The 22,489-nt window shown below is 60.7% G+C and overlaps 2 protein-coding genes across 4 annotated transcripts; one reads left to right on the plus strand and one right to left on the minus strand.

The window, feature by feature from the left end:
• The first annotated feature begins 7,590 nt into the window (after positions 1 to 7,590).
• On the plus strand, positions 7,591 to 15,274 carry THPO (thrombopoietin). Of its 2 annotated transcripts, XM_038416387.2 has the most exons (5): positions 7,591 to 7,817; positions 12,423 to 12,550; positions 13,248 to 13,334; positions 13,743 to 13,907; positions 14,128 to 15,274. In XM_038416387.2, the coding sequence occupies exons 1-5, from the start codon at positions 7,778 to 7,780 to the stop codon at positions 14,347 to 14,349; spliced, it is 642 nt and encodes a 213-aa protein (XP_038272315.1). In that variant the 5' UTR covers positions 7,591 to 7,777; the 3' UTR covers positions 14,350 to 15,274. The 2 variants fall into 2 exon arrangements, with proteins under 2 accessions (XP_038272315.1, XP_043347997.1); XM_043492062.1 differs by lacking the exon at positions 7,591 to 7,817 and having other exon boundaries at positions 9,274 to 12,550.
• An 820-nt stretch (positions 15,275 to 16,094) lies between these two features.
• Positions 16,095 to 22,473, minus strand: POLR2H (RNA polymerase II, I and III subunit H). Of its 2 annotated transcripts, XM_038417148.2 has the most exons (5): positions 22,145 to 22,473; positions 19,289 to 19,372; positions 18,534 to 18,627; positions 17,695 to 17,778; positions 16,095 to 17,293 (listed from the first exon to the last, which is right to left on the minus strand). In XM_038417148.2, exons 1-5 carry the CDS (start codon positions 22,215 to 22,217, stop codon positions 17,176 to 17,178), a joined length of 453 nt encoding a protein of 150 aa, XP_038273076.1. In that variant the 5' UTR covers positions 22,218 to 22,473; the 3' UTR covers positions 16,095 to 17,175. The 2 variants fall into 2 exon arrangements, with proteins under 2 accessions (XP_038273076.1, XP_038273077.1); XM_038417149.2 differs by lacking the exon at positions 17,695 to 17,778 and having other exon boundaries at positions 22,145 to 22,412.
• Positions 22,474 to 22,489: the final 16 nt, after the last annotated feature.

Below are 22,489 nucleotides of genomic sequence, written 5' to 3' on the forward strand. Positions count from 1 at the left end.
TGAAAGGTTCTGTCATGGGTCTGATACCGTTCAGCTTTGTCATTAATAACTTGGATAATGGAGTGGAGGACATCCTTATAACATTTGCCGATGACACCACGCTGGGAGGGGTTGCAAGCACTTTGGAGGTCAGGATTAGAATTCAAAAAGACCTTGACAAACTGGAGAATTGGTCTGAAGTCAAGATGAAATTCAATAAAGACAAGTGCAAAGTACTTCACTTAGGAAGGAAAAATCAAATGCACAACCGTGAAATGGGGAATAACTGGCTAGGCGGTCGTACTGCTGGAAAGGATCAGGGATTAAAGTGGATCATGAATTGAATATGAGTAATCAGTGTGATGCATTTGCAAACAAGGCTAAGATCCTTCTGTGGCATATGAACAGGAGTGTCATACGTAAGACACTGAGGAGTGCTCTGCTCGGCACTTGGGAGACCTTGGCTGGAGTACTCCATTCTGGACACCACTTTAGGAAAGAGGTGGATAAATTGGAGAGAGCCCAGAACACAGCAAGAAAAGGTTTAGAAAACTTGACCTATGAAGGAAGGTTACAAAAGTGGGCCTGTTTAGTCTAGAGAAAAGAAGGCGGAGGGGGGACATGACAACAGTCTTCAAATATGTTAGGGGCTATTACAACGAGGACTGTGTGATCAACTGTTCTCCTTGTCTTCTGGAGGTAGGACAAGTAGGAATGGGCTTAATCTGCAGCAAGGGAGATTTAAGTTAGACATTAGGAAAAACTTTCTAACTCCAGGTAGTTAAGCTCTGGAACAGGCTTCCAAGGGAGGTTGTAGAATCCTTGTCATTGCAGGGTATAAAAACAGATCGGACAAATACCTATCCAGGGTGGTCATAGAATATTAGGGTTGGAAGAGACCTCAGGAGGTCATCTAGTCCGACCCCCTGCTCAAAGCAGGATCAACCCCAGCTAAATCATCCCAGCCAGGGCTTTGTCAAGCTGGGCCTTAAAAACCTCTAAGGATGGAGATTCCACCACCTCCCTAGGAAACCCATTCCAGTGCTTCACCACCCTCCTAGTGAAATAGTGTTTCTTAATATCCAACCTAGACCTCCCTAACTGCAACTTGAGACCACTGCTCCTTCTTCTGTCATCTGCTACCACTGAGACCAGCCGAGCTCCATCCTCTTTGGAACCCCCTTTCAGGTAGTTGAAGGCTGCTATCAAATTCCCCCTCATTCTTCTCTTCTGCAGACTAAATAACCCCAGTTCCCTCAGGCTCTCCTTGTTAGTCATGTGCCCCAGCCCCCTAATCATTTTCGTTGCCCTCCGCTGGACTCTCTCCAATTTGTCCACATCCCTTCTGTAGTGGGGGGACCCAAAACTGGAGGCAATACTCCAGGTGTGGCCTCACCAGTGCCGAACAGAGGGGAATAATCACTTCCCTTGATCTGCTGGCAACGCTCCTACTAATACAGCCCAATATGCCATTGGCCTTCTTGGCAGCAAGGGCACTTCTAGGTTTACTTGGTCCTACCTCAGTGCAGGGGGCTGGACTTGATGGCCTCTCGAGGGCCATTCCAGCCCTACATTGCTGTGATTCTGTGACGGTTCAGGACATCGGTTTCCCGTCTCATTCAAAAGGTGGTGACTGCAGCCACACAGTGCCCCCGAGTGCTGCGCTGGGGGCACTGGGGTCAGCACCAACTGCGAGGAGAGAACCAAGCGCCACACCGGGGCATCAGAGCCGAGAGGAGAACGCCCCCAACCCCACTGCCTGCAGCGCTCGATGAAACAGCTGGAGGGCACTGGGTCCTTTCTCCGGCTCCGAGGAGGCAGTGCCTGGGATGTGCGTTCCCCACTCTCGCAGGGCCGAGCCGGTGGGAGCCCAGCACCCAGGTGCTCTCCTGCTGGCTCAGAGACAGGGCAGGCCGGGGCTGGGTAGATCCGCTGCAGAGTTTTTGCCCTGTAAGAGCCCACCCTGAACTGTCCCCATCCAGCTGAGGCTGCAGCAGGACACTGTGACTTCTAGCTGCCAGTCACTGTGCTGGTGAGCCAGGGATACGGGGAGCCAGAGGGACACGCGTCACTGGACTCTGATGGGGCTGGCAAACAGGCCAAGGGGCTGTCTAGGGCCAGGACTGCAAGGTAACAGTGAGCCCCCAACTCCCATGGTTTCAGATGAAGCTACCTGCTGCCACCTAGTGGCAAGCTAGCCACTCCGTTGGCACCGTTTCCCTCTTCTCAGCACGGGACGGGTTGGGATTTCATCCACCTGCCCCCTGACGCTGTCCCCATGGCAAGGGGCAGGATGATCCCCTTTGGGATCTGGGCTGCTTTTATTCGGAATGCCCCTGTGTCACCCAGGGACCCCCGCCAGCCACTGCTTCGTGCACAGCCCTGCGTGAGCACTTACTGAATGCTGGGATAGATTTGGGAGGGGCCCCTGTTCGGCAAACGCTGATTCAGGCCCACAGTGCTGCATGCAGGGGTTGGCCCTGACACCTTCCACTGCACACTGTGGGGATCTGATGTCCCGAGAGTGGGCGATGCTCAGTCTAGGTTCTGGGGAAAGGTCTGCGAGGGGAGCCAGAGCGTGGTGTCAGCCTGCCCCTAGCCCTTAGAGCTGAGACACTCCGCGGAGTGCAGTTCATCCCCAATTAAGCGGCTTGCAGTGGGTGGGCGACCGCGAGTGCTCCTGACAATGCAGCTCTTTGCACTATGCAGACGTCGCATTCTGCAAGGACGGCCCTGGCAGCCAGAGAGCTTAGGGACCGTTACTCCTGAAGAGCTGCGAAACACCAGGCTTCCCAAAGCAGATCAATGTGCCAATTGCCCAAGCAGGATCCAACAACAGACCCCTCTCAGCCGACGCACTCCCTGGCGCTAACCCCACTGGCACTCCCCAGTGTTTCCCACTGCCGCAGCCTGGAGTTCTCGCTTCTGGGGCCGGATGCAAGAAGGGTCGCAGGCTGGAGACTCTGCATGGTGCGTCCCATTAGCCTTGCTGCTAAGCCCAAGGCTCGGGCTGTTAAGTCAGTCTGGGTCCTATTGCTCAGATCTGGCCCTTGCTGTTGGGATCATGGCCTTTGTCAGCCAGAACTGTACAGCAACCCCCTGCTCCTGGCATGTCACTTTGTCCTTTTGAAGCTCAATTTCTTCTGAGATGCCTCAGCCCCGCCCCCCACTGGGAACCTGAAATGGGCGTCCCCAAAGACAGCAAAAAGAAAAGGAGTACTTGTGGCACCTTAGAGACTAACAAATTTGGTCTCTAAGGTGCCACAAGTACTCCTTTTCTTTTTGCGAATACAGACTAACATGGCTGCTACTCTGAAACCCAAAGACAGCGACAGTTCAGAAATAACTTGCCTGCTCCACCAGGCTGTCTGTAAACCTTCAATGAGTTACAGCACCAGCCCTGTCCCTGCAGCTGTCTCCGCTCTGGCAGTCACCTGTGTGCTCTTTAACTGACCATATGGGCAGTTAGATCTTGGAGAAATGCTTTCTATCAGCCGGGGTGCAGTTAGTTTTCGACTCACCTCTAACCCCTGGTTGTTGCAAGGGCCCAGCCACACAGATCCAGTTGCAGGACTGGGGCTTTGAATCACGTGTTCAGGAGCCGAGCTTCTGCTTAGAACTTATACCCACAAAAGCAACCCCCCCCCCCATTCCATGGTATTGAAATGTCCCGGCCACGCACTTATTGTGTCGGTGTCTGGAAGGAGGTTGTGAGCTCTTTGGGCAGGGCCTGCATCTTATTGGTTTTGGGAGGCACTCAGCACACTTTGGGGTGCTGTGTTAGTTATTACTGTTGTTGCTGCTCTTTTGGGGCTGGTTCTAACCAGATCCAAATTAATTTAGTTTCCTTAATTACCAAGGGAAAGGTCGTCCCTCTTAAAGCATCAACCCTCTGCCCCCTGGGCCACTCCGTAGATTGGGTCCCAGCAGCAGGCTGGCAGCCTCTTCGGTTCATGCTCTTTGCTGTGAGTTTATTTCCTGCTGATAGCCCACGGGCTGGGCAGAGGAAGCCCCCATGGGCATGGGCACCGGCGGCAGCTCCATATAGATCCCAGATGGGATGTGGGAGGGCAGAGGGCAGATTTGTGAGCCTCTGCTAAATTCCAGTTTTAAAGAGAATCCACTTTCAGATTTAAGCAAGAGGATGAGGAAGGCAGTTCAGTGTGGAGGCCATGCCCTCTCCATGGCATCTGGGTGCCCTTGGAGGTGGGGTCCGAGGCTCTGTGCCCACTTGCATTTGGCACTATGGAGACACAGAATACAGCCAGTCGAGGACGGGGCGGTTTTGCTGTGCCCTGCATAGACCTGGCGCTTCATCTCCTGGCTCAGACTCCTTGATGCCAGGGCGCCTGCAGCCCGTCACGTCCGCAGCAGGCAAGGAGGCCGGGCACAGACGCCCACTGCAGCTCGGCTAATGTTTGCATTGGGCAAGGCCAGGTGTGTGGGAAGCCGGGGGTGTTTGACCCCGGTGCACTTCACTTGCCTGCTGGCCCACTCGTGCTTCTGCTCAGAACCAGGCTGGAGCTCCTGCTGGCACACTCCCTGCCCTCCGGCTTCCCCTCCAGATCCCACACTGCCGGCCCAGCTCCTCTGCAGCTCTCCAGGTTGGCACGGCAGGGCCTGGGGTCGGGAGGGAGGGAGGTCATGGGAGAGGAGCGGTGTTTGTTTTTGTCTGGTCTGTCTCATGTCCGACTTCCCAGGGAGGCCGCACCTCTGCCGGGAGCAATGGCCCACGTGGCTGGTGTGTGAGCATGTGCAGGTGTGTAAGGCCGGAGCTGCGTGAGCGTGTGTGTTTTTGTGCGTGCGTGCGTGTGCCTGACCGTAAGCGGGACTAGTCTGAGAGGAAGGGCAAGAGACAACAGTGAACCCAGCTGAGGGCTTCCCAGACGCAGGGCAGCTGGGGGGCAACAGACGTGAGTCAGTGGTTGGTTGCCAGGCTCTTTGCAGATGCTGGTAGCGCCGGGTCCCTGCCCCTAAGCGCTTGCCCTACAAACAGCTTCCTCCTGCAGCCCTGGGCAGAGGAGCCCGGGGGAGGAGCTGACATGTGGCTGGGGTGGGGTCTGACCCTTGTCCGATGGCCATACCCCGAGAAGATGCATGCTAGGAACTACGCAGGCAGAGACTTGCAGGTCTGTTCTGACTGAGCCCCTCAGGCCCCGGAGCGTGTTGTGCTCTCTGTGGGACGGGCACCCAGTGCAATGGGTCCTGACCCCGCTTGGGCACCCCCGGTGGTAGCATGAGAGGTGGCCCTGGGGATCTCCGGCAGCATGTCCCCTGTACATGCAGCTCCTGAGCAGAGGAAGGCTGGGTGCCCGCTCCGAGAGGCGGGGGCAGCGTACAGCCGAGGGGTGTCAGGGCTGTTGATACAGCTGCAGGGGGTCATTTTCCAACTGGCTCTATGCACTCCTCCCCGGATGGGTCGTTACCTGGCAAACAGCTCCCCTGGGGAAGGGGCTGGGGTGTATGGGCAGCAGGGCAGCACCTGGCTAGACATCCCAGTGTTGAAGCAGGCCCTATAGTGCTGTGAAGGAAGAGCCTCACCCCATCCCAAGAGGCACCTGTAACCTTGAGGATGCTGGGGTGCACACATGGAGCCCTCCTGGGGGATACTGGGGTATATCCAGCTTCTGCCCATGCAGGAGCAGCTCCTCACTGGGAGTGAATGTGCTGTGGGGGTGGGTCTGTCCTTCCCCATTCCACCCTGGCATCCTGGCACTCACCAGACAGAACTTCGTGGGGTGGGGGTGAGGGGGGGGTTACAGGCCCCCCCACCTGGGCAGGGGAGCTGAGAGTTCGACGCTCCAGGCTGGCTGTGTTTCACCCCTTCTCTTACTGAGCAGGGGGCAGCCTGGGCTTTCCACAGTTAAACCAACCCTGGGGGACTTTTGTTAACAATTAACGTTGAGCAAATAGCTCCAGAGTCACTTCCCTGCAGAGCCGCTGCCTAGCTCCTGCACCATCCCTTCCCCGGGCAGGCGGGGCCCCTGCCTGGCTCCGGTGGGCCACCACTTCCCCGGGCAGGCGGGGCCCCTGCCTGGCTCCGGTGGGCCACCACTTCCCCGGGCAGGCGGGGCCCCTGCCTGGCTCCGGTGGGCTACCACTTCCCTGGGCAGGGCCCCTGCTTGGCTCCGGAGGGCCACCACTTCCTTGGGCTGGGTCCCTCCCTGCTGGGCTCCTGCGGCCACCCTTTCCCCGGGACTGGGCCCCTGCCCATCTTCCGCGACTGCTCCTTCCCTGGGCCCTTGCCGGGCGCCCCGCGGCTGCCCCTTCTCTGGGCCTGGGCCCGTCCCACAGTTGCCCCTTCCCCAGGCCCTAAGGATTCCACCAGCTGCCCCTTGGGCCTGGGGGTTCTGTCCCTGCTCCAGCTTCCTCCCCTGCCCCTTCCTGACCTGCAATCTGCTCTGGGCTCCCAAAGCTCACATCTCCCTGCCCCGCCCCAAAGCTGTGCGCTCTTCCCACTGCCCCACTGCACGGACTGCTCGCGCCTGGTCTGAACACAGCACAGGGTTTTCCAGTGGCCACTCGCGGCGCGGAGTCCAGAGGGACTGGCTAGTTTGGATGGGACATGCCGGTCACATGGCATCAGTTAGGTTCCCTGGCTGGTTCCCTGGTTCACAGAGCTCTGGCGCCTAGAATCCGATTCTTTCCCATGAATCTTCTCAGCTCTGCCCTGCACCCCCACTGGGGCAGATGACTGAGTCCAAGGGTGACCCCAGAGATGCCCCAGGGCCCAGTGTAGAGGACAGTGCCTGGAGGCACTTCTGTGGGGCAGCAGGAGCTGAGCAGGTGATAAAGACCAGGGACGAGGCTGAGGGTAGCTCTGAGGATGCTGGAAATGGGGCTGCCCATTTTTTGCATTAGTGTGAACCTGACACTGCTGGATTGCCTGACAAGGACATGAGGGTAATGGGCCCCTTACAGCTCCCAGGGCAGATGCGTGTGTGTTCCTCTGGATGGTGGATGCTGGGGATGTGGGGCATGATTATCACCAGCATCTTTGTGTGTAACTTAAGGGACCTTGCGGGGTGGGGGTGGGGTTTGCATCCCTGAGCCCACATGCCAGGACTCCGGTACCAGGGGGAGTGAAGGGGGTGCTGGGAGCAGGTCCACCATGGAACTGGCATTTCCCTCCTCTGCTCACTAATTGCACCGTCTCGATTCTAGGTGGTGCCGAGAGCAGCCTGTGAGCCCTGACCTCTTGGCTGGATCGTTGGGGCTTTCAGGGGGAACCAGCCAGCTGTGGAGCCCAAAGCAGACACCCTTGCAGGCCTCCAGCCGTGGGGAGGCAGCGCCAGGCCCCCAGCTTGCATGCCGTTCACTCTTTGGGGCCCTCAAGTTTCCACAGTCCGTGCTGTGATAGCAGGTGGGCAGGAGACGCGGACCCAGCGGGAAGTGGGGCTCACCCGGCTTGCGCAGAGGGGGAGCTGGTGGGACTGGCTCAGGGCACGAGCCGTATCGCGCGCCAGCGGGTGAGCGCAGCGAGGTGGCTGCCTCTGAGATCCCAGCCCGTGTGCACAGCTCCCGTGCAGCGAGCCAAGGAGGAAGCCGGGGGAAGCAGGAAGCCTTCTCAAGGGCTTGCGCTCTGTGCCCCCCATGCCTTCCCTCGGAGGTCAAGCCACACAACAGGAAATCTTGCTGTGGTCACTCGGCAGCGGGAGCTGGGCAGCGTCACTCGGAGGCTCTCCCGTCCCCTGCCCCACAGCCCAGTCCTCCTGCCCCGCCAAGAGCCTGGGCTAAAGCTGCCCTAAATGGAAGACGGACGGGAGCAGGAGCCCAGCCGCTGGCCCCGGGGAGGAAGATGCAGTGCAGAGACGGCCAGCTTAGCATGGAGTTGAACAGTGAGTGCTGGGCTGGGGTTGGACAGGGACGGGGCACCCCCCAAGTCTGGGCATGGGGAGTGGGGTGGAGTCTCACACCTGGGCAGGGATAGACAGAGCTCCAGGGCGGGCCCTGCTTGGTCCGGGGCAGGTCTGGTCCCTGCAGCCCAGTGTCCAGGGCTGTGCTCGTGACTGTGGGGGTAAGGCCTCTCCCCCATGGGAATGTAGGGCTCAGAGCTATTGGCTGGGCATCTCCCAGACCTGTAACGTCAGTCACTGTGCCGGCCCGAGACAGCCCAGGTGCCCCTGGGTGCCAAAGACTGCCCTCCAGCCCCGGGTCACACAGAGCACCCCGTCCCCCCAGGCTGATGGGGCGTCTCTCACTGTTTTGCCCACTCTCAGTCCTTCAGGAAAGGGAATCCCCAACCTGCCTGCCCCTGCCCCAAACAGCCTCAGCACCGAGCGCCAGCAGAGGGAGAGGGGGCAGGCCAGGCCCTGCTTGGCTCACAACCTTGTTCCCATCACACGGACCAGATCTACCTGTCTGTGCATCGGAGGATTTCACACTGTGGGGGACTGGGGATGGGGAGGGGCGCTGCCAGGGATTGGAGGGCAGGGCTGGGCTGATGGGGAGGGAGAGGCAGGGGCCAAGTGGGTCTGGTGGCAATGAAGGGGCAGTGACCAGGGGATGACGGGGACAGAGGGGCAGGGCAGAGCCGGGTGGGAGTGATGGAGACAGAGGGGCAGGGCTGGGTGGGGGTGATGGGGATGGAGGGGAGGGGCAGGGCAGGGCCGGGTGGGAGTGATGGAGACGGAGGGGCAGGGCAGGGCCGGGTGAGAGTGATGGAGACGGAGGGGCAGGGCAGGGCCGGGTGGGAGTGATGGAGACAGAGAGGCAGGGCCGAGTGGGGATGATGGGGATGGAGCGGCAGGGCCAGGTGGGAGTGATGGAGACCGAGGGACAGGGCAGGGCCAGGTGGGAGTGATGGAGATAGAGGGGCAGGACTGCGCGGGAGTGATGGAGATGGAGGGGCAGAGCTGGGTGGGAGTGATGGGGACGGAGGGGCAGGGCAGGGTCGGGTGGGAGTGATGGAGACGGAGGGGCAGGGCAGGGCAGGGCAGGGTCACTACAGGGGAGCCTGTGGTAAAGCCCAGGGACTTTACAGCAAAGGCCTGGGATGTTCAAAGCAGCTGAGTAGCAAGGAGCCTCTCCCAGGGGACTCAAGGGGAGACGCCAGGCTCCTGAGCTCATAGACTCAGCGGCCGAGCGGACCGAGCTCACCCACAGCCCAGAGAATCCCCGTCCCAAGCTCAGGACTCCCCTGGAACTAGCGTGTCTCTGTTAGAGACCCAGGGCTCCGAGTGCGGGCAATCGGCCCCCCAACAGAGCAGTGCCGGTGCCGTCACTGCAGGAAGGGTCACTGCCTCTGGAGAGCGCAGGGCCCGGGGGCTGCTTGGGGCGGGGGTTCCCGGGACGCAGTGTACAGAGGACACTGGCATTCCCCGAAACGCTCTGAGCCGCGTGTGACGCCACCCTCGACGTAGAGCCCGTCCCCATCTGTGCCGAGGCCACCGAAGTGGAACCTGCATCCAGAGTCGCTCGTGGTGCAAACGCTCCTTATCAGCGGGATGGGAGTGCGACGCACACGGCCAGCTAAGGAAGCCATTTATCCTCCCCTATCACTGCCCCGCTTCCTGGGGATGGAGCCCAGCAGGAAACATGGCCCCATTTCACTTTTGCAGTGGATACTTGCGGTTCTCCTGCCAAGGGGCACTGTCAAGTAGGTGGGTCCAATGTTTCAGGGTGTAGAACCCCTAATTCTAGAGGGAGCTGGTGGCCTAGAGCTCATGGCCTCCCTTTGGGAGACCTTGTTTGCCACACTTTAACCATTCACGCTGAAATTTTCCATGCCTGGGATCTGCCTCCGGCTGAATCTTTTGGGAAAGTTTCAGCTAAAACGATTCTGTTAGATGAGAGGAAAATATGTCGTTTTGCCCATGTTACAAAAACACTTGCAAGTGTTTGGCTGGGAAGCTCTTGCACCTCCCAGCTTTGGAGTAGGGCTTTGAAATTTGACAGAAGGGTTGCCCTGGTGGGAGTGATTTGCCTTTTGCCGACCCTATGAAAACCAACCCAAATTCAGCCACGTTATAAGCCGCTGAAAAATCTCAGTTTGCAAAGAGATTTGTTCAAGTTTGGCAGCTAAATTCCCCAAAGGTTTCATCTGCACTGAGCATACTCCAACCCTCGCAGTGCCCCAGCTGCAGCCAGACCCCATCCGCAGAGGGCAAATGAGCGTGTCCCACCCTCGGCTGGCCTTTCCCTGCAATTGTTGCTCTGGACATCAGCGGCCGCTATGGCACTGAAGCATGCGGACTGAGAACAAGGAGACGCTCCTGTGCTCTCGGTGCTCCGTCTGCTGGGGCCCAGGAAGTGGGGGAACTGGCGAGGAAACTGGACAGACGCAGAGGAGAGAGGATTGGGGGTGCCTGGAGACTGGCTGCAGAAGGGGGGCAGAGAACTTGTTAAGAGTGGGGACGGGCAAGGAGCTGGGGGACAGAGATCGGCTGTGTGTGGGGGGGGGATCTAGGTAAACTGTGGCAGAGACAGGCTGCAGCAGGTATATGCTGGGTGGACTGTTAAAGAAGGGGTTGTAACCACCAGATCACACTCCCCTCTGCAATCTGGAATCGATCCCAGAAGTCTTGTGTTTCACCATTCCTCTGCTGTCAGCAAGCAGCTGTGACGGCCGCAGTGCATACGCACAAATGGGCCAAGGGAAGGTTGCGGGGCTTGACTTTGCAACCGTAATGTCCTTTTACCATTGTTTTTCGGCTGTAATAGTCGCATTTGTTCCACTGTTGTCTCAATCCATCAGAAAGCGTTGGAGTTGGCCTCAGCCTTCCCCTGCCACATTCCCGCACCTGCAGTTACAGCTGCTGCCTGAGAAGCTGAAAGTGAAACGACACGGGGCTAGCAGGGGGATATTGCCTGGCCCAAGCTGATGCGGTTGCGAGTGGGAGGGAAATGAACTGCTTACTTGGGACGGTTACTCTCCAGGATTTAGCAGCGCAAGGAAGGGCTTCTGTTTGGAAACCCGCTGATGTTCAGCCTGGCACCGTCCTTCCAAAGCCCCTTATCTAGTAACAGCCATATGGCCCCGTGGGTAGGGCCCTGAGCTAGGAGACCCGGGTTCTGGTCCTGCCATGGACATGCTGCAAGGGCTTGGGCCAGTCACCTCTCCTCTCTGTTCTGCTCCCAATCCTTTGTCTGTTTGGACTGTGAGCTAATCAGGGCAGGGATTGTCTCAGTGTGTTTGTACAGCACCAAGCACAGCAAGGCCTGATTTGGTAGAGGGCTGTAGGCACCACTCTAGACCAGTTCATAACATCAGTCACTACTACTAAGGAGCTTTCTGTCTGAAGATGCCCTAGCCACCTGTGGGGCAACACAGATGTTAATCCATCCCAGCAGCCTGCTGGCTCCCTTACTGTGGCCAGAGGGCACCTCTGGGAAGATTCCCTAACCTTAAAACTGTTTCCCTCTTGCTCTGTTTCTCCTCCTCACATTTCTGACACCCCTTTGCCTGGCAGATTTCCTCATCCCTCCCCAGACCCGAGTTGCTTTGGAAAGAAACAGCTCTTTTTTTAAAAAAAAAAGCACCCACCGTACCCAATTCTCCCTGCCTGGCACCGTGGGTCATTTACACCTGTGCAGGTGGATGTATCAGACACCCCCTGCTGGCAAGTGGAGAATTCGTGCACAGCGGTGAATGGCGATGCGGGGGCCCACAGCGGGGCGGTCAGGCCCAGCCCCTCCTTTGCCCCGGTCTTGGCTAGACAGGGATCAAAGCTGTGTCCACAAGATAGTGTGGGCTTTAACGGGAGCTAGGCTGGTGGAGTGAAAGTTTAGGCCCGAGTTGGAACGTGAGCAGTTTCACACATGTTAAAGGACGAGTGCATGGGCTGCATTAGACTTTTCACACACGTCCGACTGTGCTCCAGTGCAGGGTAGGAGGGGAGGGGGATGGAGGAGGGGGTGGTCCGACTCCCAGTGGGGCAGGGAGCTAGGCAGGTGCCCAGCACTGGGCCAGGGGTGACTGGCTCGGTTTTGGAGCTCAGCTTGGCTTGACTTATAGCGCCGGCCACAGGGCGGACGAGTAAATCCCTGTCCTGCCTGGCAAGTAGTGGGTGTGACTACCCAGAAGGAGAAGGCTGAAGAAACAGCTGGAGAAGCATATTTGGCCCAGCATGAGTCTCCATCAATGGGGCGCCCACAGGCTGCAGGGAGGGGCGGGTGAGCCACACCCTGGCTGTGCACCAACTAAATAACCTCAGGTGCTAAAACCAGGAGAGGGCAACACACACAGGGCCAGCATGTAGCCAGGTAAAAGCCCCAGGGGCCTAGAGACGGGACAATAGGTCTGTGCTAGCCCTGGAGAACGGCCCAAGAACTGACCTGTGGGTGTGAGATGGGGGCACAGCTCTCCTTGGGCGGGGTGTGGGGAGGCAAGCTAGGGGATATTCTTGGGCTTTTCTCCATGGAGCGGGCCCGCAGGTCCCCTGGCTGGGCTCTGCCCGCAGGGAAGTCTGGCCCATGCCATCTTTCCCTTTGGTTGCCCTCAGGGCTGCTGCTCCTCACAGCATTCCTCCTCCACATCAAGCTGTCCAGGACGAGCCCAGCCCGGCTGGTCTGCGACAACCGGCTGATCCAGAAGTACATCAGCGAAGCCAAGGACATGGAGAAGAGAGTGGTAAGGAGACACGCTCCAGCCTGGCTAACCAGGAGCTCCCCACAGCCAGCGCTCCTGCCCGGGCCCCTACAGCACCCCCTGCTGCAAGAGGCTGGGAGCTCCCCCTCAGCCAGCGCTCCTGCCCTGCTCCCTACAGCGCCCCCTGCTGGGAGCTCCCCCTCAGCCAGCGCTCCTGCCCTGCTCCCTACAGCACCCCCGGGTGGGAGAAGCTGGGACTGGCACAGCTGGGAGCTCCCCCCACAGCCAGCGCTCCTGCCCTGCTCCCTACAGCGCCCCGGGGTGGGAGAGGCTGGGACTGGCACAGCTGGGAGCTCCCGCCAAAGCCAGCGCTCCTGCCCTGCTCCTTACAGCACCCCCGGGTGGGAGAAGCTGGGACTGGCACAGCTGGGAGCTCCCCCCACAGCCAGCGCTCCTGCCCTGCTCCTTACAGCACCCCCGGGTGGGAGAGGCTGGGTCCGGCACAGCTGGGAGCTCCCCCCACAGCGCCCCCTGGTGGGAGAGGGTGGGATCACACAAACTTCAGAGGAAGGAAAGCAGAGAAATATCTTGCCTGGCCAGCTGGGCGGCACAGCCCCGGCGACGCCTCCGCTCCTTCTGAGCTAATTCCTTCTCTTGCCCCTAGAGCTGGCCTCACGGGCTGGGCTCTCCTAGGTCTGTTGGTGTCTCACTCGGTGCTTTCCACCTCCTCTCCCCATAGAGCCAGTGCCAGGAGCTCCCCTCGCTCTCCCAGCCCCTTCCTCTGCCCATGGTGGACTTCAGCCTCCGGGAATGGAAAACAAAGACAGTGAGTAAGGCCAGGGGTCCTGGGGGACAGGCATGGGGTTGGGGGCCCCAGGAGTTCCAGCTCTTCCCTGGCCACGAAGGGGAAGATGATCACTCAGCCCATCACAGAGGGGGCAGCAGACACAGGGAGGAGTCCCTGAGGGGAGGGGGATATTTGTTCCTCTGCTGGCTGCTGCCCATGGGCTCAACAGGGGGCAGTCTTGCTCTCTAGGGATCCCCCTTGCAGGCGCTCTCGCCCCCTGCTGGTGGGGTGATGCCAGTGTCCACATTCCCGTCAGGCTACTGGGTTAGGAGACGTGGGAAGGACTGGGGCTCTCACCCCTGAGTCCCTGCCTGCGGCTAGGGGGCCCCAACCCCTGCAGCACTGGGGGCAGGCACTCACGCCCCCCCCCTTCTCTGTCCCTGTCAGAATGAGACAAAAAGGCAGGAAATCCTCGGTGACCTGGCGCTGCTGGTGGACGCGGTGACCGCTGTGCAGGGCCATGTGAGGCAGGAGTGTGCGGCTGCCCTCCTGGGGCAGCTCTACAAGAAAGCCAACTCCTTCCTCCTGCTCCTGCAGACCTTCAGCTGGCAGGTGAGACCCCTTCTGCCCAGCCCCAGCCTTGCCCCTGCCCCTCTGTCCCCATCAGCCCTGCCTAGCCCACCCCCATCACAGCAGGGTGAAGAGCTCACCTTGCTCCTCTCTAAGCCCGGAGTCCCAGGTGCAGATTTGGCCCCGGATGGTGACGCTGAAGGAGATTGCTCAGGGCGGGGGAAAGCGTGTGTTTGAGTGCCCGTTCTCTGTCTTGGGACAGGTCAGTGCCTGGCAGCCGGACCGTGCCTCCCGGACAACCCTGCAGAGCCACCCCAGCGTGATCTTCCTGGTCTACCGGCAGCTCGTACAAGGCAAGCTGCGCTTCCTGTTCCATGACCTGGCAAAGGATTTCTGCCGGGAAGGAAGCCGGAGGGTGCCAGAGCCCCCAAGCACCCCATGTCCCCAGCTGCCTCAAGGGGACAGTGAAAGCCCTGCCTCGTGATGGGGGCACCCACCACACCACAGGTGGAGACAGGGTGGGAAGGAAGCAGATCCTGCCCCCTCCCACTCTCCAGCGATTGGGGGAACAGCAGGGCGGAGAGGACCCTGCTGGAGCAGAGGAGGTCACACCCAAGGACAAGAAAGGGGGCTCCTTCAGTCCTAGAGAGGCCCCCCATTTCTGCGTTGGTTCATATCGACTCACAGCTAAGACTTGAGAGCTGAGCAAAAAGGGGCCTGGCCCCCATGAGACTGGTTGGGGCCAGAGGATGCGGTGTCAGCTCTGCACATCCCAGGAAAGGGAGAGGACGCTGCCCTCCGAGGAGGAGCTCCTGTGGGCGCAGTGAGGCAGGACTCATTGGCATGAGGCCTCTGAATCCAGCCAACACACATGCAACACGTGTGGACTCGTCCCCACCCCAGGGCACGCGTGAGAGAACTCACTCCCCATCCACCAGCCTCGTCTCCAGCCGACCACTGCGTAATCCAGTCCAGCACCGTGGGGTGGGGGACTCGCTGTGCCAGGGGATCAGCCGGCAGAACGCAGCTGTGGGCTAACGCCCTTGCGGGCACATGTCCCTGCAGCCCCAAGGCTCGTGCCCCCAGCTCTCCGTGCGTCACCGCAGCCCAGCCTCCCCACAGGGAAGGTATTGCTGCACTTGCTCCTTATCACAACTGTGGAAGCGGAAAGGAGATGGATTTGGGCTGCTCGCTAGAGTTAAGGATCAGGAAGGGGGCGGGCATCTTTTACCGGGAAAACGTCTTACGATTAAAGAGCTTATTTTTCTAAAGAGCCCTGTGATCTCGCTTAGCGGCGGGGGGGGGGGGGGGGGCAAAGCTCACTGGCGGCTGTGGGATCTGGGGCTAGCACTGGGACCCAGGCCTGCTCGCCGGGGGCCCATGCACAGGGGGGTGCCAGCCTTTTTACTGGGGGGGGACGGACTTCAGTGAGAACAGACTCTCTCCTCCACCCAGCTCCCTGTCCTGCTCTGGAGGGTGTGTGCGGGGCCTGAGAACCAACCCCACCCTCCCCTGAGAATGAGGTATCCAGCGCCCTCCTGTGGCCACTGCAGGCAGACAGGTGCCTTTCCCAGAAACAGAGTGAGCTCCGGCTCTCACACTCTCCCCTAGCCTGGCCCGCTTCCCAGGCTAAAGCATCTCGCAGGCATCTCCCCTCTCACCCCTACCCTGCAGCAATTTCTAGGCTGAATTACATGGAAGGAGACAGCATTACGGAGACCACGTCTACGCTACAGGCATTACGTCACGCAGACACTTCCTATAGCCTACTGCATTCTTCCTCCATGTCCCCTCTAAAACCCAATCCCCACTGCCTGCCACCCCACTCCCGTTCTCAGCTCTCCTGGGCACTGGAGTTTCGGGGCCATTCGTACCTCTGATCAGAGTAGATTTTTCACTAAGAAAACTCCAGGCAGCAGAGAGGAATCTAAGGGCCAGGATCCAGCCCGCAAATGAAATCAGCGGGACTGAGCATGCTCAATAGAGCTGCGTCTGGTTACACAGGCTGGCTCTGCATCTGGCTTTCAGGCCTTCCCTCCACCAGAAAGGGCATGAGCCCCTGGGCCGGCAGAGCTTGTCCCAGCACCCCAAACAAAAAACTCTATTGGCAAAAGCCCCTTTTTGCAGGTGGAGAGGACTTTTACTGGCATAGCTACTTTGGAAAAACTCTTATCTGTGGCCGGTCACTAAGGGCCACCCCATGTGTTGGAAGACTTGGCTCACAAGCTCTCCGGCAGGGGGAGCCTTCTCCCCTTTTTATTGAGGCTGGACAAGCAGCAAATCCCAAAACTTTTTACAGTCGTAACCCAGGGTCACAGTCTGGATATAGCCAGAAATGACTGGCGTGGGGAAGGGAGGACAATAGCTGAGTCAACTTGGAGACAAAATGAAGCGTCTAGCCCTTAGAGTCGCAAAGGAAACCTTCCAGAGTAACTATCACACCCGAACCGGAAACAAGGGACCGACACAGTCATGTCTGAGCACCTAGAAGCCAGAGTGTGGAAAGGGGTGAACTCTCCATCTTAAACACCAGTGGTTTTAGCTGTGTCGCTGCTGATGGTTTAGCAGGACATCGGGTCTGGAGCTCTCGCCGCAGAGCGTAGAAATCTGCTGGGGCTGAAGCGTTTGATTCGATCCCTGTGGTCCTAGTCCTGGCCAGTCTCACAATGTCGCATCTCCTTGGCACCTCTCATCTCCCCGCCCCCACATCTCACATGTGCTAGAGTGACCTAAGCAGAGACACATTTGAAGCACCCACTTTGGTAAAGAACCAGGTGGGGCTGGCTCATAACGGTTCCCTGTTCTGCTCCCAGCCAACACAGAGGCCACGAAACACAAGGACTGCTGGAAATGGTGCAGACTTTTGCCTTGCAGCCAGCAGAGTGGAGCCGAAGGGAAGCAGCCCCCCAGCCAGTATGGGAAAGGAGGGGTCTGGAAAGGAGCCTGTGGCACACACGGCAGCCACTCACCATCGCCTCCAGCCAGGGACCTGCCTAGAGCTATCCCCCTGCTCACGAGGGGCAGACCGCTGGCCTGGAAAAGGAGTGGGCTGCAGGCCCCAGCAGAGGGGCATTATTGGAAGAACTGCAGGTGGTGCAGGGATCTGGACCAGCAGGGAGTAGAACAGCCTAGTGGCTCCCTTTTTGCATCACTCCAGAGGGTCCTGATGGGCCAAAAGAGCTGAAATCCAGCGGCCGTTGAACACAAGGGTCCCAGTCCCGGCCAGCAAGGCCGTGTCGATTTTTAAAGCCTGCGTGTGAGGCAGGGTCGCAGCTGCAGCCGCAGTCCCCAGCTGCTCAGCCCCCTGCGGTTAGAAGGCCAGTTTCTTCATCAGGAGGTAAACCCTGGAATCCACTTCAAAGCCGTGCAGGTTGTTGGCGTCTCCCTGGAGTCTCATAAGCAGCCCCCCGTAGGACACGTAGGCAGAACTAGGGCAGGAGAGGGGCAGAGGTGAGAACAGGATCCCATGGATCAGGGAGGGACATCACACCAAGGCTGCAGAAGCCTGAGTAGCCAAGAGGCAGCCATAGTTGCTCACCTCCCCAGTGTCAGCGGCCCCACTTGTGGCTAAAGGGAGCCCCTGGCTACGGCCTCCGGCCATCACCTCTGGGAATTAGCAGCCTGCTACATGAGAGGAGTGCGGTGGGCAGAGCTCAGTGCCCCGGTGTTCCCCTTAGAGATCCACTAGGGACTCTGGGCAGGACCATGCTGCCCCCTCCCTTGACTACCCCAAGCTCCGGGCACCGCGCTTTGGAGGGGCACAGAACCGCACCACGTCTCGTGGACAACAGGGGAGTGGCACAGGGGTAAGGGCAAGCAGGGCACTTACAGGCGTGTGGCTGCCTCTGTGGATGTTTCATCTCCCTCAATCCTGTACACCTTTCCGTACATCACATACTCAAACTGGTCGGCCCTGCGCGCAACAAGACACCAGGGGTGGAGAGAGGCGCACACCCACAGACCTGACCCTCCTGCCCAAAGCAAACATCCACCAGGTTAAAGCACCAGATGGTTCCTGGAAAGCCACCTGGTGCCCTCTGCACTCCTGCAATGGCTCCGAATGTAGCCAGCCACATAAGCACAGTCTGGCCTCTGCCCCCACAGCACACAGGGTTGCTCAAGAGACGTGCGATCCAGCCCTACAGAGCCACCAATGGCCACCGCCAGCCCAAGCAGCAAGTAACCCCCGGCGAATAGGAAGCAGGAGCTACAGACCCAGGGCTGTCAAGAACAGGTAGGAGCTGATCAGATACGACAGCAATGATCTATAAATAGTCATGGACACAAGAGAATTTAGAAACCAAAAAAGAAACAGAGATTGGATAAAAGTGAAAGATAAGAAGGAAAACCGAGAGAGAGGAAAAGTGAACGGGGGCAGGACAAGAGAGCGAGCACCAAGCAAACGTGCCAGCAGACAGAGCAGTGCCCCACTGCCAACAGACCACAAGGGGACTCCACCAGACAAAGGCTGGGAACTCTTTAGCCCCTTCTCCTCGGTGTTTAAAGGCCAAAGTCATTAGGCAGTGACGCTGACCCAGGGCAGCTCCCCAACTCCACGCTTTCCCCACTGTCAGTACCCCTTGGTTCACTGCCCTCAGCCAGCTCGGATCCCCACAAGAGTTGACCGTACCCGACCCAAGGAATTCATACTGAGGACTGCCCTATTACCTGGACGGCCTGTCATCAGTAGGGTTATACTCCCCATCATCCAGGGTCCCATCTTCATACAAGGTGCTGGCGATAACCAGGCGGAATTTGTCACCTGAACCACACAATAGAAAGCAGGAGGTAAAAGGAAAGCCTCCAAGGAGGCCAGTTGCTCACAGCCACACCTGTCACAGGCCACCCGTTCTCATGCACACAAGGGCAGAGGAAAAGGGAGCAACACAGAAACCAGAGCACACCAGGAGTACTAGCTGTATGTTAATTCAAAGGTGCTCAATGGCAAAAATGAGCGAGCTACGTGCGAACTGGGTCCTAGCCCAATCTGCCCAGTCACCAGGGAACACAATATTCAGGGCTCCCAGCTCCAGAGAAGGGTGATCAGGGATACTCAGCAGCACATCCAGATGCCAGGTGATGCGCTTGGAGTAGCACGGACCCCAGAGGTCATGGAGCTGTCAGGCAGGTGAAGAGCATCTCTCCCCACATCACAGCTGTTTGTGGCCATTGGACCTAAGTAATTAAATGCACTGACTGCATCGAAGGCCTCTTTCCTTCAGAATGGCAGCATGCACGTGAGGGCTTACTGCACATTAAATCATATGCTTCAGATGCACACCTTTCCTTAATTTGCATTCGTATCCTGGGTAGACAAGCCCTCAATGTTATGGGCACCTCTGCCAGCAGCTAGCTCTTGCTCAACAGGTGATGCCTGTTCAGGGATTATCAGTTGCCAGCCTGCGGGCACCCTACATACGTACCCAAGTCCACAGGGTAGATCTGTATATTCACATCCAGGATTAGGTCCATTTTGAAAGACTCACTTTCACAATGCAGGCGGGAAACTGGAAGAGAAGGAGCAGAACCAGCAACACATGAAATATGGGGCCTTTCATCTCTAGGCCCTCACTCCAAATCCAGCCCCAGATCCCAGGGGGAAGGAGGTGATATTGGACCTGTCCCCTCTACAGCCTCTATTCCAACTTAGCCTCAGATCTGGGGTCGGGGGGTGTTATGGAACCTGTTCCCCTGGGGCCTCGGTCCCAATCCAGTCCTCAAACCGAAGGGGGGCAGGGAAGGGTTAAGGGGACTTCTCCCCTTAGGGCCTGGGTCCCGATCCAGCCCCAGATCTGGGGGGGTGGGGGGTTATGGGGCTGTTCCCCCCGGGGCCTGGGTCCCGATGCAGCCCCAGATCGGGGGGGGGGGGGGGGTTATGGGGCTGTTCCCCCCGGGGCCTGGGTCCCGATGCAGCCCCAGATCGGGGGGGGGGTGGGGGGTTATGGGGCTGTTCCCCCTGGGGCCTGGGTCCCGATGCAGCCCCAGATCGGGGGGGTGGGGGGTTATGGGGCTGTTCCCCCCGGGGCCTGGGTCCCGATGCAGCCCCAGATCGGGGTTGGGGGGGGTTATGGGGCTGTTCCCCCCGGGGAGTGGGTCCCGATGCAGCCCCAGATCGGGGTGGGGGGGGGTTATGGGGCTGTTCCCCCCGGGGAGTGGGTCCCGATGCAGCCCCAGATCGGGGGGGTGGGGGGGTTATGGGGCTGTTCCCCCCGGGGCCTGGGTCCCGATGCAGCCCCAGATCGGGGGGGGTGGGGGGTTATGGGGCTGTTCCCCCGGGGCCTGGGTCCCGATCCAGCCCCAGATCGGGGGGGGGTGGGGGGTTATGGGGCTGTTCCCCCCGGGGCCTGGGTCCCGATCCAGCCCCAGATCGGGGGGGGGGTGGGGGGTTATGGGGCTGTTCCCCCCGGGGCGTGGGTCCCGATCCAGCCCCAGATCGGGGGGGGTGGGGGGTTATGGGGCTGTTCCCCCGGGGCGTGGGTCCCGATCCAGCCCCAGATCGGGGGGGGGGGGGTTATGGGGCTGTTCCCCCCGGGGCGTGGGTCCCGATGCAGCCCCAGATCGGGGGGGGGGGGTGGGGGGTTATGGGGCTGTTCCCCCCGGGGCGTGGGTCCCGATCCAGCCCCAGATCGGGGGTGGGGTGGGGGGATATGGGGCTGTTCCCCCCGGGGCGTGGGTCCCGATCCAGCCCCAGATCGGGGGTGGGGTGGGGGGATATGGGGCTGTTCCCCCCGGGGCGTGGGTCCCGATCCAGCCCCAGATCGGGGGGGGGTGGGGGGTTATGGGGCTGTTCCCCCCGGGGCGTGGGTCCCGATCCAGCCCCTGATCGGGGTTGGGGGGGGTTATGGGGCTGTTCCCCCCGGGGCGTGGGTCCCGATCCAGCCCCAGATCGGGGGTGGGGGTGGGGGGTTATGGGGCTGTTCCCCCCGGGGCGTGGGTCCCGATCCAGCCCCAGATCGGGGGGGGGGGGGGGGGGTTATGGGGCTGTTCCCCCCGGGGCCTGGGTCCCGATCCAGCCCCAGATCGGGGGGGGGGGGGGGGTTATGGGGCTGTTCCCCCCGGGGCCTGGGTCCCGATCCAGCCCCTGATCGGGGTTGGGGGGGGTTATGGGGCTGTTCCCCCCGGGGCGTGGGTCCCGATCCAGCCCCAGATCGGGGGTGGGGGGTTATGGGGCTGTTCCCCCCGGGGCGTGGGTCCCGATCCAGCCCCAGATCGGGGGGGGGGTGGGGGGTTATGGGGCTGTTCCCCCCGGGGCCTGGGTCCCGATCCAGCCCCAGATCGGGGGGGGGGTGGGGGTTATGGGGCTGTTCCCCCGGGGCCTGGGTCCCGATGCAGCCCCAGATCGGGGGGGGTGGGGGGTTATGGGGCTGTTCCCCCCGGGGCCTGGGTCCCGATCCAGCCCCAGATCGGGGGGGGGGGTGGGGGGTTATGGGGCTGTTCCCCCCGGGGCCTGGGTCCCGATCCAGCCCCAGATCGGGGGTGGGGGGGGGGGGTTATGGGGCTGTTCCCCCGGGACGTGGGTCCCGATCCAGCCCAGATCGGGGGGGGTGGGGGGGTTATGGGCTGTTCCCCCCGGGGCCTGGGTCCCGATCCAGCCCCTGATCGGGGTTGGGGGGGGTTATGGGGCTGTTCCCCCCGGGGCGTGGGTCCCGATCCAGCCCCAGATCGGGGGTGGGGGGTGGGGGGTTATGGGGCTGTTACCCCCCGGGGCGTGGGTCCCGATCCCGCCCAGATCGGGGGGGGGGTGGGGGGTTATGGGGGCTGTTTCCCCCCGGGGCCTGGGTCCCGATCCAGCCCCAGATCGGGGGGGGTGGGTGGGGGGTTTATGGGGCTGTTCCCCCCGGGGCCTGGGTCCCGATCCAGCCCAGATCGGGGGGGGGGGTGGGGGGTTATGGGGCTGTTCCCCCCGGGGCCTGGGTCCCGATCCAGCCCAGATCGGGGGGGGGGGGGGGGGGTTATGGGGCTGTTCCCCCCCGGGGCCTGGGTCCCGATGCAGCCCCTGATCGGGGTTGGGGGGGGTTATGGGGCTGTTCCCCCCGGGGCCTGGGTCCCGATCCAGCCCCAGATCGGGGGGGGGGTGGGGGGTTATGGGGCTGTTCCCCCCGGGGCCTGGGTCCCGATCCAGCCCCAGATCGGGGGGGGGGGTGGGGGGTTATGGGGCTGTTCCCCCCGGGGCCTGGGTCCCGATGCAGCCCCAGATCGGGGGGGGGGGTTATGGGGCTGTTCCCTGTCGCGCCCTGGCGGGAGGTGCCCCGGGGGAGGGAGGCCCCAGCCTGACTCACCCCGGTCGAATTTCTTGCCCTCGGGGTCGATGTCCTTCACGTCGAAGATGTCCTCGAAGAGGATCCCGGCCATGGCGAGCGCGGGGCGGCGAGCGCGCGGCAGGGGTCGGAGCCTCACTTCCGGCCGCCCTGCACCCGCTCGAGCCCACGCGGAGCCGCCATGTCAGTGCGGGGCGGAAGCACTCCCGCGGGCAGGGGGCTGCGCATGCGTACAGGCCTCCCCTTCCACCCCCTGCCTGGGGAGTCCCGGACGCCTGGGTTCTGCCCCACCTGCGGGCAGCGCCCCAGAGAGACCAGCCTCCCCCCACCTTCCCCTGCGGCGCGCGACCCCCGCCCCGCACGACC

This window comes from Dermochelys coriacea, chromosome 9 (assembly GCF_009764565.3).
Source record: "Dermochelys coriacea isolate rDerCor1 chromosome 9, rDerCor1.pri.v4, whole genome shotgun sequence".
NCBI lineage: Eukaryota > Metazoa > Chordata > Testudines > Dermochelyidae > Dermochelys > Dermochelys coriacea.